At 38.4% G+C, this 13,077-nt stretch overlaps 1 protein-coding gene across 1 annotated transcript in view; it reads right to left on the bottom strand.

Annotated features, from left to right (window-relative positions):
- Positions 1 to 13,077, bottom strand: part of LOC139138016 (uncharacterized) — a 23,996-nt gene extending 10,919 nt beyond the window's left edge. The window contains exons 1-23 of the mRNA XM_070706235.1: positions 12,793 to 13,077; positions 12,246 to 12,443; positions 11,558 to 11,693; positions 10,952 to 11,144; positions 10,626 to 10,841; positions 9,984 to 10,167; positions 9,659 to 9,858; positions 8,967 to 9,198; positions 8,091 to 8,297; positions 7,810 to 7,915; positions 7,325 to 7,441; positions 7,013 to 7,180; positions 6,601 to 6,740; positions 6,284 to 6,412; positions 6,049 to 6,187; positions 5,479 to 5,665; positions 4,900 to 5,111; positions 4,414 to 4,526; positions 4,196 to 4,315; positions 3,036 to 3,164; positions 2,202 to 2,423; positions 1,521 to 1,658; positions 944 to 1,121 (exon numbers count right to left, since the gene is read on the bottom strand). Of these exons, the coding sequence (XP_070562336.1) occupies positions 944 to 1,121; positions 1,521 to 1,658; positions 2,202 to 2,423; positions 3,036 to 3,164; positions 4,196 to 4,315; positions 4,414 to 4,526; positions 4,900 to 5,111; positions 5,479 to 5,665; positions 6,049 to 6,187; positions 6,284 to 6,412; positions 6,601 to 6,740; positions 7,013 to 7,180; positions 7,325 to 7,441; positions 7,810 to 7,915; positions 8,091 to 8,297; positions 8,967 to 9,198; positions 9,659 to 9,858; positions 9,984 to 10,167; positions 10,626 to 10,841; positions 10,952 to 11,144; positions 11,558 to 11,693; positions 12,246 to 12,443; positions 12,793 to 13,077 (3,949 nt within the window). The remainder of the gene's footprint in view (positions 1 to 943; positions 1,122 to 1,520; positions 1,659 to 2,201; positions 2,424 to 3,035; positions 3,165 to 4,195; positions 4,316 to 4,413; positions 4,527 to 4,899; positions 5,112 to 5,478; positions 5,666 to 6,048; positions 6,188 to 6,283; positions 6,413 to 6,600; positions 6,741 to 7,012; positions 7,181 to 7,324; positions 7,442 to 7,809; positions 7,916 to 8,090; positions 8,298 to 8,966; positions 9,199 to 9,658; positions 9,859 to 9,983; positions 10,168 to 10,625; positions 10,842 to 10,951; positions 11,145 to 11,557; positions 11,694 to 12,245; positions 12,444 to 12,792) is intronic.

Here is a 13,077-nt window from a genome sequence, read left to right as displayed (position 1 = left end):
AAAATGATTCTCGGTACTTGAGCGAAATCGATAAACTGGGGGTAGAAATGAATCGTCAATATTTCGAATATTTGTTCACTAATCGGACTCCTTGTTGGACATGACCTTCTGCAGAACATGTGGATTATGTTGACTGTCGAAATTCGTCGAAATTCACAAGACAGGGGCTTAATAAGCGGCCAAAACTGCCGATCACACTTGGTGGGTAATTTGTGACCCAGCGTGACCTGTACTTTATTAATGATGTAATCTGGTCGATGATTGGCTGAATGCCGGAATATATTATCATAATGAGTCTCCAATTTTGGAGCTGACCCGGACTGGTACATGACAAACCTAATTCTTTCCAACTTGGTAAAAGTAAAAAACCCTATGCCATTAATACCAATGTTTAATTGTTTACAGTACAATCCAATATTGGCATCAGTCACAGACAGGTCTTTGGTACCCTTATTTTTTTCATGTGCATTATATGAAAAATAATTTCGTCGCTTCCACTGACGAATTGCCAATCATAATCGGGGACTTTGTTATTTTCGATGACTTGTTGATAATATTTTCTCATTTAAAATTAAGCAGACATGCAGATTATCGGGGACTATGACTTTAGTTTGTGATAGCAATAATAGTATGTCATCCCCAAGGACAAGCAAACTGACAACGATATAGACAACGATATAGGAAATCATTGTATATGGTAGAGATAAGGCAGTTGCAGCAATGGTGTCAGAAAAATGTTGTGTTAGTAGTCATAGTGATAATAAGAACTCTGCATATTAATTTAAACATTAAAACGATACCTAACGTAAGAGCATTGGAACATGAGTACAATTTTTATAACTGCCTGAGCAGTTTCTTATCATGGCGCCATTAAGTTTTCCAAGTTTGCCATAACCTGTTTCTTGTGAAGTTTTCACTCGTTATTTAAGTTTAAGAGCTTTACCTGATACATCGGTACACAATGCATCATTGTCGTGACAGATTTGATACTGTGGTGCGCATGTGCAGTCTCCCTGGCATGTCTGAGATGAACATCGCCTAACTTTACTGAGTATGCCTTCGTGCTCGTTCGACTTAACAACTTCAAAGGTATCATGTGCTTCCATGCTTCTCATGCCAACCTTAGGATGAAAACACGAACCAATCATGAATGCCGGATATGAAAATGTCTTATTTGAACACTATGACCATATGGCCATATGGCCTATTGTCTAAGGATGTACTTAAGTTTACAATGTACTCACTCAAATTCATCAAATTATATTATTCAGCTTTGATATGAAGATGTCTACAAGTGCCACTGTCTTTATCTTGTAGCTTTTCTTGAAAGTTCCATCGGATTTACCACTCTATCACTCAGTTTGTGAGTGGTGGATAAAACATGTTGGGCGTTTCTGAAAAACCCATGACGCGGTGAAAAACATTGCCATCAAAGTCACACTAAAAAACAGGCTCATTACTGTGACCAAATAAAATGACTTGTTATTTATATAGCTTTCAATCATCTTGCTTTAAATTACCCCATTGACTGCCCACATAGTGACGTAAATGTATTCCCCTGGTATCAAGTCTCTGTCGATGGGCACAGTTCCAGTTTGTACAGCGCCCTCATCGCGATGTGACTCCCCATCTTCGTGGTCCAGCTTGAATGGTCCGTCCTGAATGCAAACGAGAAAACAGAGTTATACGGGACTTGTAAAAGAAGACATTTCAAATTAATTTTCGAAAGGAATGAAGGTTTTAAACGTTAAAAATACGTTTGCAAAAAGTGACTTTTTGGCGTGTGGGGGTGTGAGTGAGTGAGTGAGTGAGTGAGTGTGTGTGTAGATTGATGAATATGTGTATTTGTCTGTCTTTTACCTACCTGCTTGTTTCCCATGTGTATTTCTAACATTATTCATGACATTCAGACAATTCCCTTTGCACTTAAATATGTCAAATTCTTATTCGATATTTATACAATGAGAACTAACCATCAGCAACTTCCATGATCAATAGAGACGTTGTAATACACCAATAGGTCACGACTTTAAATGACTACGACACCATCTACCATATGCGATTGCCATTTCTCATTACCCACTGCTCCTTAGAGTACAGTGCAACATCTTGACAAACTGAGAGTAGGAGGACAAGTGTATCACGAATAAATGTTTAAGGTCAAAGGACAATAAGAAACACATTTAGAATAATTATCTTACAGGTGTTAGTTGACGACCGCTGTACTCAGTTCCAATTGTAGCATAGTAATGTGATATCCCTGAGTGGATGTCTGAGAATCCCAGCCATGCAAGCTTCACATAGGGCATGTCATCATCCACGCTTTGTTGGTAAACCATCCAACCTTCCTGGTGGCGTGTCAGGTCTGCTACGTGATCAGTATCCACTGCGTAGGTACCCACCGTTGGAGGCGTAGAATCAACCTGTCAGACATGAAGAGAAGTGGGACGATAAGATAATGACTTCTAGTGTTTCTTTTTGCCGCCTACTTTACAGCTAATATGTATGGAAAGAAATCATTTTGCCATTTTATAATATCCCTGGGGCTGATATTCCAACGAAATTGTCTATCTTACATCCAAGTACTGACAATACTTGTACTCCAATAAGAACCGCAGTTGACGACGAAAGTTGTAATGCATTTCCACGCAAACTCTCCTAATTGAATAGAATGAACCGGTTCCGACGGACCACCTTATTTAGGGAAACTGCATTAAGGGGTTGGTTGAAAGGAAACAGTCGTGTACTCTGCCATTATATCATAGTTCCTATGCGAATGCTTCCATAATTTACATAAGATGTTGCCCACATGTAACATGTACGTGTTTAACCGTCGACAGTACCTTACACTGTCTATAGTTTAACGAGAAACGTCTTCGACAAACCGATGAAAAATTTGATCTGCGTGATCATTTATTCGTTAAATCACGGTTACTCTACCCTGGTGAAATAGAACTGGAAATATGGTTGCTGGAAACATACTTTGAAAAAATAGAATTCAACATGCGATTCACTGTCTTAGAATTTTTACATACCAGAACGCCCTCACTTTGACTTGATACGCATAACTTAGCTGAGTTACAGGCTACCATCTTGACGAAATACGTGTCTCCGTCATCCAGAGCAAGATTACTGTAGGTGTAAGATGTTTCATACCCAGAAAGCTGCAGTGAAAAATGAAAAGATAATTTCTTGAAAGGTAAAAATTGTTACACGCCTCACACGGGTCGATTATAGAATGAATTGGTTTTATTGCCAGTAGTATGGAAACAAGTTACAATAAGTTAACCTCAGAGATTACTACTCTGGCTGTGCTGTTGTTCTTACTGTTTGTTGCAATGATTATCATTATGAAGTCTGCCAACGTTGTACAACATTTTCGTGCAACGTTTGTCTAGTAGACTGGTCGACGTACAATTCTCCTACATAACTTCATAACAGTCCGAAAGTATGCAATAATCAAAATATTGTCTTATTTCATGTGTCCACTTTAGTCTGATAAATATTTACGTGTCGATTCACTATGAGTCATTGTCAGTGATTGGTTACTGAGTTTCCATGACTGTCAAAACTTAAGATTCTATAACACAAGTCCCTTAAACGTAACAAGTCAGTCATCAGTCATCCAGAGTCAATAACAGGTCAAGTCGACCAGTTTTGAATATTAAAAATTTTCAAGTGAATTAACTGGGTATACAACATAAAGTCCATTTTTACAATTATTTGTGGTAAATATCGAGAGCTATACATATATTCATTATTTTCTTTATTATTGTGCTCTATGTCACCGTTTTGTCGGAACCATGCAATCATGTTTCGAGATGCCAACAACACAACTGACTTATATAAAATAATGTATTTGCAAGAAAAGTGTGAAAAAACGGCTTTCTCCAAGACAAAACAATATTACATGTAAAACAAATATAAGTATTTTAGCTTCTAGTCACTAAAAGTCTTCAGTTATTTAATATCCACGAGACAAACAAAGTAGTTCGATGAATATGAGCTGCGACGACTTTTCAGTTGTCAGGTACAGTTCCTTTCATTAGCTTTTAAAAAAATGTCTTACCTTCAAAAAACTTTCACAGGGCCAAGATGGACTGACACCATGTAGGTAGTAAATGTCAACGAGAGAACAAGAAATTGAGGATATGTGGTTTTACTAAAACTTGTGAGAATGTCACGTGACACTTACCTCGACCGACGGGATGTCCAGTTGAGATTGGTGATTGGTGAAAACTGATAAGATTTGTTTCTCAATTTGACTTTCTAATTCTTGAACCTGCCAAGACACTTCCAAGAGACTCCTCCAGGTCTGTTAAAACGGGGAAACGTTTGATGAAACAGGAGAGGACGCTGAATTTACATTATTACAAGGGTTTTGTTATGAGACAGTAATTTTGATCTACGCACCTGGGAATTGTCAGAAAATGATCCTTTGATAAGATCGAACGTCACTTGCTTAATCACGGTAGGTGCTGTCTCGTCGACTATTACACCATTCGAAGTTTGTTCAACTGCCAAGCCTTGGGCGAATTGGAAGAAATAATTCAGCATATACATTATTTGATATAAAGTTAATAGATGAATAACATGAAATAAGAATACAACTGTATCATACTTTTGTTGAAAGGCTAAATATAAGTTAACCTTAACCTGATATTAACAAGGTGAGATAGATACTGGTGCGATGTCATATTAAAAGCAGTACATTTTAAATGGATAACACTTTTAATGTAAGGACATTAAATGCACAAACGCTCAGTGCCTAAATCTGTTTTGAATAGAATACAGGTTTGGTCATAAGCACTAGCTTCATTACTGTCGACTCGGTACGGACATGCGCACCAGCGTTCCATGTACACGATAGAGTGCTACTATCCAAACTCAATCACTTACCCGCTTTGTTATACGCCTTGATTGTAGAGTATATGGGGACATTAACCGGTAATGGACTTTCTAGCTTCGGAATGTAAACATCTTCTGTGATGTGCAAAGGCGTCGTTGGTATTATGTCGTCACTTCCTGGATATGTCCCTACTCTCCATTCGTAATGGGAGAGTTTGCTGTGCTGGTCGTGAAAGTTGTACCAATGTGCTGCGAACGTTTCCCTGCGTATTAAATAAATGAAAAGGGAATTTGACAGGTTGGTTTAACAGCCCTTTATTTTCAATCATGTCTTAAGAATGTAAAAGACTTAATTATGAGTAACAGAAATCACGAAATTGAAATAACCTAGTTGTTAAAATACAGTTCAATATCTGACATGTAATACTAATTTCAACGACAACATTGATGCATCGGTAGTCGTCATGCTGCATATCATAATGTCTCCACAATCATTGCCAATGTTGCGTTTCCTTGTCAGGTAAAAATATTATAGGCAAATCGCTACTGTTATGTTTCTTCGTTCGCATATATGTTTGTTTTTATCGCTATAGTTACCTAGACTTTTTGATATATTTTCGCTATAGTTACCTAGATGCTTGGTATGTTAAGTCTCCATCGTTCGGACCATCGAATACCATCCCAGCAATTGGTGGCGAATCGTCCGGTATGACGCCATCAGACGATACACTGGTACACAAACCAGCAGCATTGCAGGCCGTCACTGTACTGTAGTAAGCAACGCCTTGCTGTAGGTTCAGATGTCTAGCTTCAACTTCTATTGGACGAATATATGTTACAAATGGTAGAGTGTGTATAATTGGCGTTCCTTAGTAAATTATTTAAGAGTTATTAACTCCATTGAAGGGTATGCTGGTTTCTTTAACCTTTTTCATTAGAGTGGTCAATTTGTTTGAACATTTCTATATTCGTGTTTGGCATAAAATTGAGAGATAAGTTTAACCCGTACAAAACCTAGAATTCGAGAAATGTTTGTGACTTCTTTATGACATATAATGAATGCCTTTCACTGTGAGCGCGTTGCGTGTATTATGTCGAAAGTTAGCCACCTAAAACTCTAGGTAATAATTTATCCGAATTCATACTACCAAGAAAAGTCCTATACACCCACTATTTGGGTAAAAAGCTATCCATACAAACCTGTATTAAGCCCTACGTGTTGTTCACCGAGTACGTCATCACACCCAGGACATGTGCCAATAGTCCATGCATAATCAGTTACCCGAGTATGAGGGTCGTTGAATGCCTCCCAGTATACTTTTAAGGATTTTGTATTTGACTGAAACGGGATAAAGGAAAAAATATTAACCTCCCGTACCCCCCCTTTAGTCACACTGAAAACGCAAATGTAATCTAAGGAAATAGAAATTTTCACCTGGTAGTCGATGTCTTTGTTGCTGTTGCCTGGTGCTCCATCGTAAACAAACCCGGCATTTGGAGGCGATGTGTCAATTACTATCGCTTGGGAAGATGCTATGGTAGAAAGGCCTGCTCCATTGTAAGCCTAAGTGTTAATAGTATAACGAAGATTACTACACAAGACTATTAATTGCAGGTGAGCGGTAAAAAGCCTCTAATCACACGTATTTCATCAAGAAAACTGAATAAACAGCTTTGCAGTTCACGTACTTCCAATACAGTCGTTGGTCAAGTTACTTGTATTATTGATAATTATTCCAATGGTATTCTTACCCTCACTGATACGTAATATTGATATCCTTCGTGCAGAAGTAATTCGTCTGCAGTTCCTTGTAGATTTATAGTTTCAGTAAAAGGGAATACGTCACCAACACCTGGCCTTGATCCAATGCTCCATTCGTAGTGCGCAATTTCTACATATGGAAAACAAACAGACATACACATTTATGTTTTGATGTGATTTCCTGCATAGTCAGTCATTATTGCTCCGATTTAACTTCCGAACAAAGACTGATTAGTAAAGAGATTTGCTTCTCTTGAAAATAGAAGTCTAGATACTCGACTCTGATGTTGAAATCACTCGTGCTCTCGGGCATAGGGAAAAAGTAGTTGAAGTTCGATTGCGAACAAACTGGCGTACAGCTAACGTTTTCATGGTCATGTAATTAACTTATAATGAACTTACCACTTTCTTGGTCGTAAAAAACACGCTCCCAACTAGCACTGAGTGATGTGGTAGATAGATGGTATCCTCCACCAACGTCTATCAGTGACTGTGTAATTTGAGGTGGGGTGGCATCGACAGTCACACCACTAGACGTACTTTTCGCACTGAACCCAACGTAATCAACGCCTGATTTGGTCAAACAATAGCATTGTGTTATTATTGATAGAAATGTATAAATTCAATCTCAATTATATGAAAATGATTCATGGGTTACGCATAGTATATAAAACATCATATGCCAAGCAAGATATTCATGCACAATATTTCTACCTCGAACCGTAGCGTAGTATGTTCGACTGTGTTGTAGGTGTAGGCCATGGGAGACAGCTCGGTCTGTTACGGCAACGTTGATGAAATCCTGTACATCAACTGCACCCGGCGAAGTTCCTGCGAAATATCGGTCAAACGTTATCATTTTTCAATTAATGATTATTGAAAATATCACAGATAGAATCGGGATACTGCCAGATGACGGGATAAGCGGTCAGATTGCAGAAATCCTGACTGTGCTGGTTTAAATAAGAGCGTCAGATAGTTGTCCGCGACCGTCAGAATCATAACATCTGTTTCTTATGCAAAGATAGTGAAACTCCTACCAAAGGAATTTTCTAAGGTTGTTGAACAAGAGAAAGTGATGGTATTGTTTTTACGGACATAGAAAGCACTTTGAGATGGCAATGGTTAACATGGCAGAATTTCAGAACGCAATGTTTGCATGTATATTATCATGAGATCTAGTGGACATGCCTACCTACCTACTGCATATTCGTAATATCGTATTCCACTGTGATGTGTAGTCATTCCTGATTCTTCGACATCAATGAAATTGTCCCAGAAAATATACAGAATAGAAGTTGAGGTCTAAACAGGACAGAAGAGTAAGAAAAAAAAGCCTATCAATAATTACGTAACGTCTTCACAGATATATGTCGAGCGGGAGAGCCAATCAGAAACTTGAATCTTTAGGGTTGATTGGGTGAATGTGAATATTTATATGGGACAATATTTTGCGTTCTTTAAAAATCGCTGTCATTACCTGATAATATAAATCCTTCAAGCCGATCCACACTAGATCTGCTTCCGGCGGTGTCCAATCTACCGTTACACCATCTGAACATTCTGATACAGCTGGAAAGGTATATTCTGTGTCTTCATCAGTGATTGCTGTTTGATTTGCATATATGCAAATGTAATATCTTCCACCATGTTGCAGTGGTAAATCGGGGACATTTATGAAATTATTCTGAAATTACGACACCCATTTGTTGGTGACAGACAAAATGAAGATGAAAAAGCAAAGTTGGTCAACAAATGTTTCAGTATTTTAAATTTAAGGGGGTATGATATTTATCACTTTCCACAGTGCACGTCCGTGAATTTTTTACATGAGAAAATTTGTGTTACCGTTTTGGATGCATCTCATATTGATACCTTTTGCGTTCTTATTTTACGCATTTCGAATTGTTTTATGAACAATAGTTAGTAGCCTTCAAAGAAGTATAAAGTTGACTGAAGAGTCGCCATTTCCCTTTAGTTTGATTTCTGAAACGACCGTTCAAATGATTTCCGAAGGCGCAGGAATACATAAGGTGGTTAAATCAAACGAGGAAGATCCATGAACCATGACATGTTAACGGAAGACATGAATAAAGACAACTGCGCTTATTGTTTGTTTTCCACGGGCATTCTTGCAAAGAAACAACAAATTATTTTGTTATTGTTTTGAACCGCCAAGACAGAAATTCTTGACTGTATCATTTAAAATAGGTCGTAATAGTTTCATTACAATGGCACTATTACGGCGGCATTTTTTGCATTTGTATTTGCATAACGGAATTGGCTGATATTGCACGACCAATGGCAGACCCCTAGCTTAAAAATCCAAGTGAACTAATCATGGGAAAGTAGAAACCTTTGTATGACCGCATGCAAGAACTTCCGGCGAGTCGCAAGAGTAGGTCACAAACTCTAACTCTGAACCGGATTCTCTGTAAGCCCGTTTCTGTATAGACTCGTCAGAGACCACTTTCCACGCATAATCTCCACGACGCAGGGTGTGCCAAACTGCTGATAATTTATGTCTAGATAGGGTGTATTCAACATCGAGTTCACTCCAGATACCATTGGTCTCAAGGTATACATCTCTGTAAAAAATAATCATTGGGTAACTTGAGATGCGATTACCGTACCAATCAGAAAACGTCTTATTTACTTTAGTGATCATAAAGACCATTTCGCCATCTTGTAAATTTGTTAGCATCTTCAAAAAATGTTTCCGATTAACATCTTTGCTTGAATGGTAAACCTTTTTTTGATTGGAAAAATAAAACAGATTGGTCCCCAGAACTATTTTCATGATCCTCATTGGCTATTATCAGAAATGTAATATAATTATGATTTTGACTGCCGTTTCTTTTGTATGTAATCATTCTTTTTATCAGGTACAATAAATACATGTATTTGTGGTCCATGGTAAGTGTAGGTATCAAAATGTGTAAAAATCTGCGAGTCTGTGTTTATATAAGAAGGCGATATGCTTTTTGATGCTATTTGTTTTCATACACTTTTAAAGTAGCGCAAGAAAGAGACTGAAAATATTCCTACTCTACATCTCCTTGGCCATCAGAATCACCAGCGGCGTCAACCACGATGTTCGGCACGATATTTTGCGGGATTGAGGATGAACAATCTAGCACATCTTCGTACACAGTAGTGAACAATCCAGCTTTGTTGTGTCCGCGAAGGCCAAGTTGAATACACTCTGAGAACACCAGACTTTCTTCCAAGGTGACACTATACGTCAGCTGCAATTATGGAGTCGAGAAACATTAGATTCGTCTGTTGAATCATGGGAACATTGAAGCATATGCACAAAATGTGGCGATAAATGCAGTCGTAAATGATATGCAAGTGATTAAATGAAGGTTACCTTGGAATCCTGTTTTTGAGGATTGATCACTCGTTGCCAGGGATACAAGAAATCTCCGTGCTCTGATTGGCCGGTGTTAACCGTCAGTGTCCATTCGTAGTAATCCATATAATCTTCACTGTCCAGCTTATTCAGCACTTCCATGATTACAAAATGTTCCCAAGAGAAGTCCAGTTTTGTTTTACTGAAGAATGAAAACAGTGAATTCTTCTGTGATATCATTTTGTATATTTTTGTTTTCATGAGCATTTAGAAAATAGCACATGGCGCTGGCCTTTACTTTTAAGCTAAACCGTTATCCCTCACACTCGCATATTTTTGATGTTGAAATGCACACTGTATGCGTCCTCGCGATGAATCAAAGAGACTGACGGTATTAAACATCCATTCATAAATCCATCCATCCATTTATCCATCCGTCTGTCTCTCCGTCCGTCCGCATGTACGTACGTATGTGCATAAGTCACTCCCTCCCTCCCTCCATCTATCCATCCATCCATCCATACATACATGCATGCATACGTAATACATACTTCATGTACACATACACGCATACATACATACATACAGACAGACAAACAGACAGACAGACAGACAAACAGACACATAAATGACGTCTAGTATCGAATATCACAAACTTACTCTGAGTAAACTATTTCTTCTATTCCTTCAGATATCGGAGGAGTTGAAGTCATCCAAACACCATCACTATGTTCTGGTAGAAAACAACCACCTGGATAACAGAACTTAACGCTTGTTCTGTAGTGATCACCGGGAGTCAGAGTCAGACCGACAAGTCGTGCATAGCTGTCAAGTGGAACCTTTTCATACGCTCGTACCAAGTTCCATGTTGGTGTCCTATGGAGGAAAAACAGTAAAAATGCCTTACTCATTGCATCACTGATGCGAAGAAATTGGCAATGTTAAATTACCAGACTTGCTAGTGTTTTGGAGACATGATAACTCACTGATCTATCATGTCTTCTCTTTCGATTGCAATCTCTACATGGGTTATGTACTGAACGGTGTCTTTCGGTAAAATCCAGTAGGAATTGAGAGTGGATGTTGATGACTGGTAGTCTATATCATCCTGGCATATGAGTCTTCCTGCAGAGTCATGATCAGATTTCAGTACCTGGTCGGATCCATTGATACCAGATTCTGTAAAATGGGTCATAAAATAATTGCAGGTAATATTTTTTGTATACAATGTAATGAATAAAAATCAATCATTTGTTGGTTTCTTCATAATCACAGAAACTATTTTGGAAACCTTTTAAGTGTTATTAACAATGACACTGTATAACGTAGCGAACGAAAACTTCCTTATTATTCAGATTGGCTATCTGGTCGAGTAGAATATTCTTCGGGTAGGTACAAAGAGTTTAATGTCTTTGAATATTCAATGCAGCCTGAAAGTTTGAGCGGGAGGAGTCTGATTTGTAGCACTGTATTACAAACACTACTGTAACAATAAGAGGTGGAAATAGGACCCAAATTCAATCATTATCTATGATGTCGGTAACGAAAAAAGGCCTGAATATATCGCTTAGTTCTAGAAAGTTTGATCGTACCTTTACTACTGCAATCGATACCATCAAATATGTAGGCTCCTGTAATAGCGCCATCTACCGACATAACAATAACACCATCTGAACTTGATACTACGCTTCCCGACTCGGTCGATGCTCTTACTGTGCAGTAGTATTTCTGTAAAATTGTTAATATAAACTGTTTTGTAAAAAATCAACATTTTGTAAATGCTAAACGCCATGATTGTATAAACTCTGCCATTTCGATTATTTCCATGATACGTCGTAATTGGAATGGCTTGCCAGCAAATACGTTTTTCGGATATCTGCTTATTTACTGAGCAATTTTTTCACACTGTCGAGTTATGTGCACCTAATATATCGGGTACGACTTCGCGGGACTAATGTGGTGGTATTGATAACACTAATAACGGATGAAGGATGTGCTTTATCGTCTTAATACGACAGAAACTAGTATACATTTCATTTTAGCACAGTCAATCCGTCTTCAACGGAAACCCTAAGTGTGTACATGTATTCATTTCTCTCAGCGATGACCAATACGTCGGAGATCTCACGTCCATTGTACCGATGTTTGGCCAAATCTTTGCAAAGGTATGATTGCCAGCATACTAAAAAGGGAACTGAAAATTCTCATACTCAAAAAGCTACCCCAAAGTACATAATAGGTGTGGGAATCCAGGTGTAATATTATTAATTTCATTGCTACCTTGTATAAATTCAAATCCAATCCATATAATGAATGGTGTGTGGTGGAGCCGACTGCAGTAAATGTCAAGATGTCGTCACTCTCTGGAAGTGTTCCAAAAGCAACTTCGTAACTCACTTCCTGGTAAGGGTGGGCAAAGCCATACCAACGACAGTGGATAGCAGTAGAAGTGGTTTGATAATCAATGTCTACATACTCCTGTAGTGAATCGCAAGAATATTATCACATGGGTTAGTTGAGTAAATCAAATACTTTGTACCTAAGAGAGTACCTTGTTTTCGTCAGTTCGACGTTAATTTTTACTTTGTTCAAACTGCTTACGAAATGTAAAAGTTAAGAAAAATGGTCGTGGTAAATATTACGTTTTTTAACTAGTGTGGGGCAATGGTCCTGCTATTACTAAGATAAAAGAGTTTTGGTGAGAGTTAACATATACGCATCTGATGGGTTTGTAAGCCAACATAACTTCCATTTCCTGGTTACAGCATGTTAGCTATTTTTGTTTAATAGCGCGGACGAAAACCTTTTACATCCATGCTTTACTCACAACAATGGCTTTGTCGTATGCTTCCACGGGGTCCAGGGTATCTAGTACGATGCCGGAGGATGGTAGATCGACTACATGTCTGTATGGTTCACTTGTTGCTGTCACACTCAACCCGGCAACATTGGTAACCTTTATCGATACATAGTATGTATGGTCGCCATGGAGATCCCAGTCCAGAAGTTCTGTATCTATGGCGACGCAGGACGGCTGACGTGTAGCATTGCAGAGATCAGAGCTAAAAGCGTGGAGGTTAGTGAATTCCAGTAGCTGTGTTCCATACGGCAT

Source organism: Ptychodera flava, chromosome 8 (genome assembly GCF_041260155.1).
Source record: "Ptychodera flava strain L36383 chromosome 8, AS_Pfla_20210202, whole genome shotgun sequence".
Lineage (NCBI taxonomy): Eukaryota > Metazoa > Hemichordata > Enteropneusta > Ptychoderidae > Ptychodera > Ptychodera flava.
Note: the sequence above shows the minus strand (reverse complement) of the source record. Positions and strands in the feature narration are given on the sequence as shown.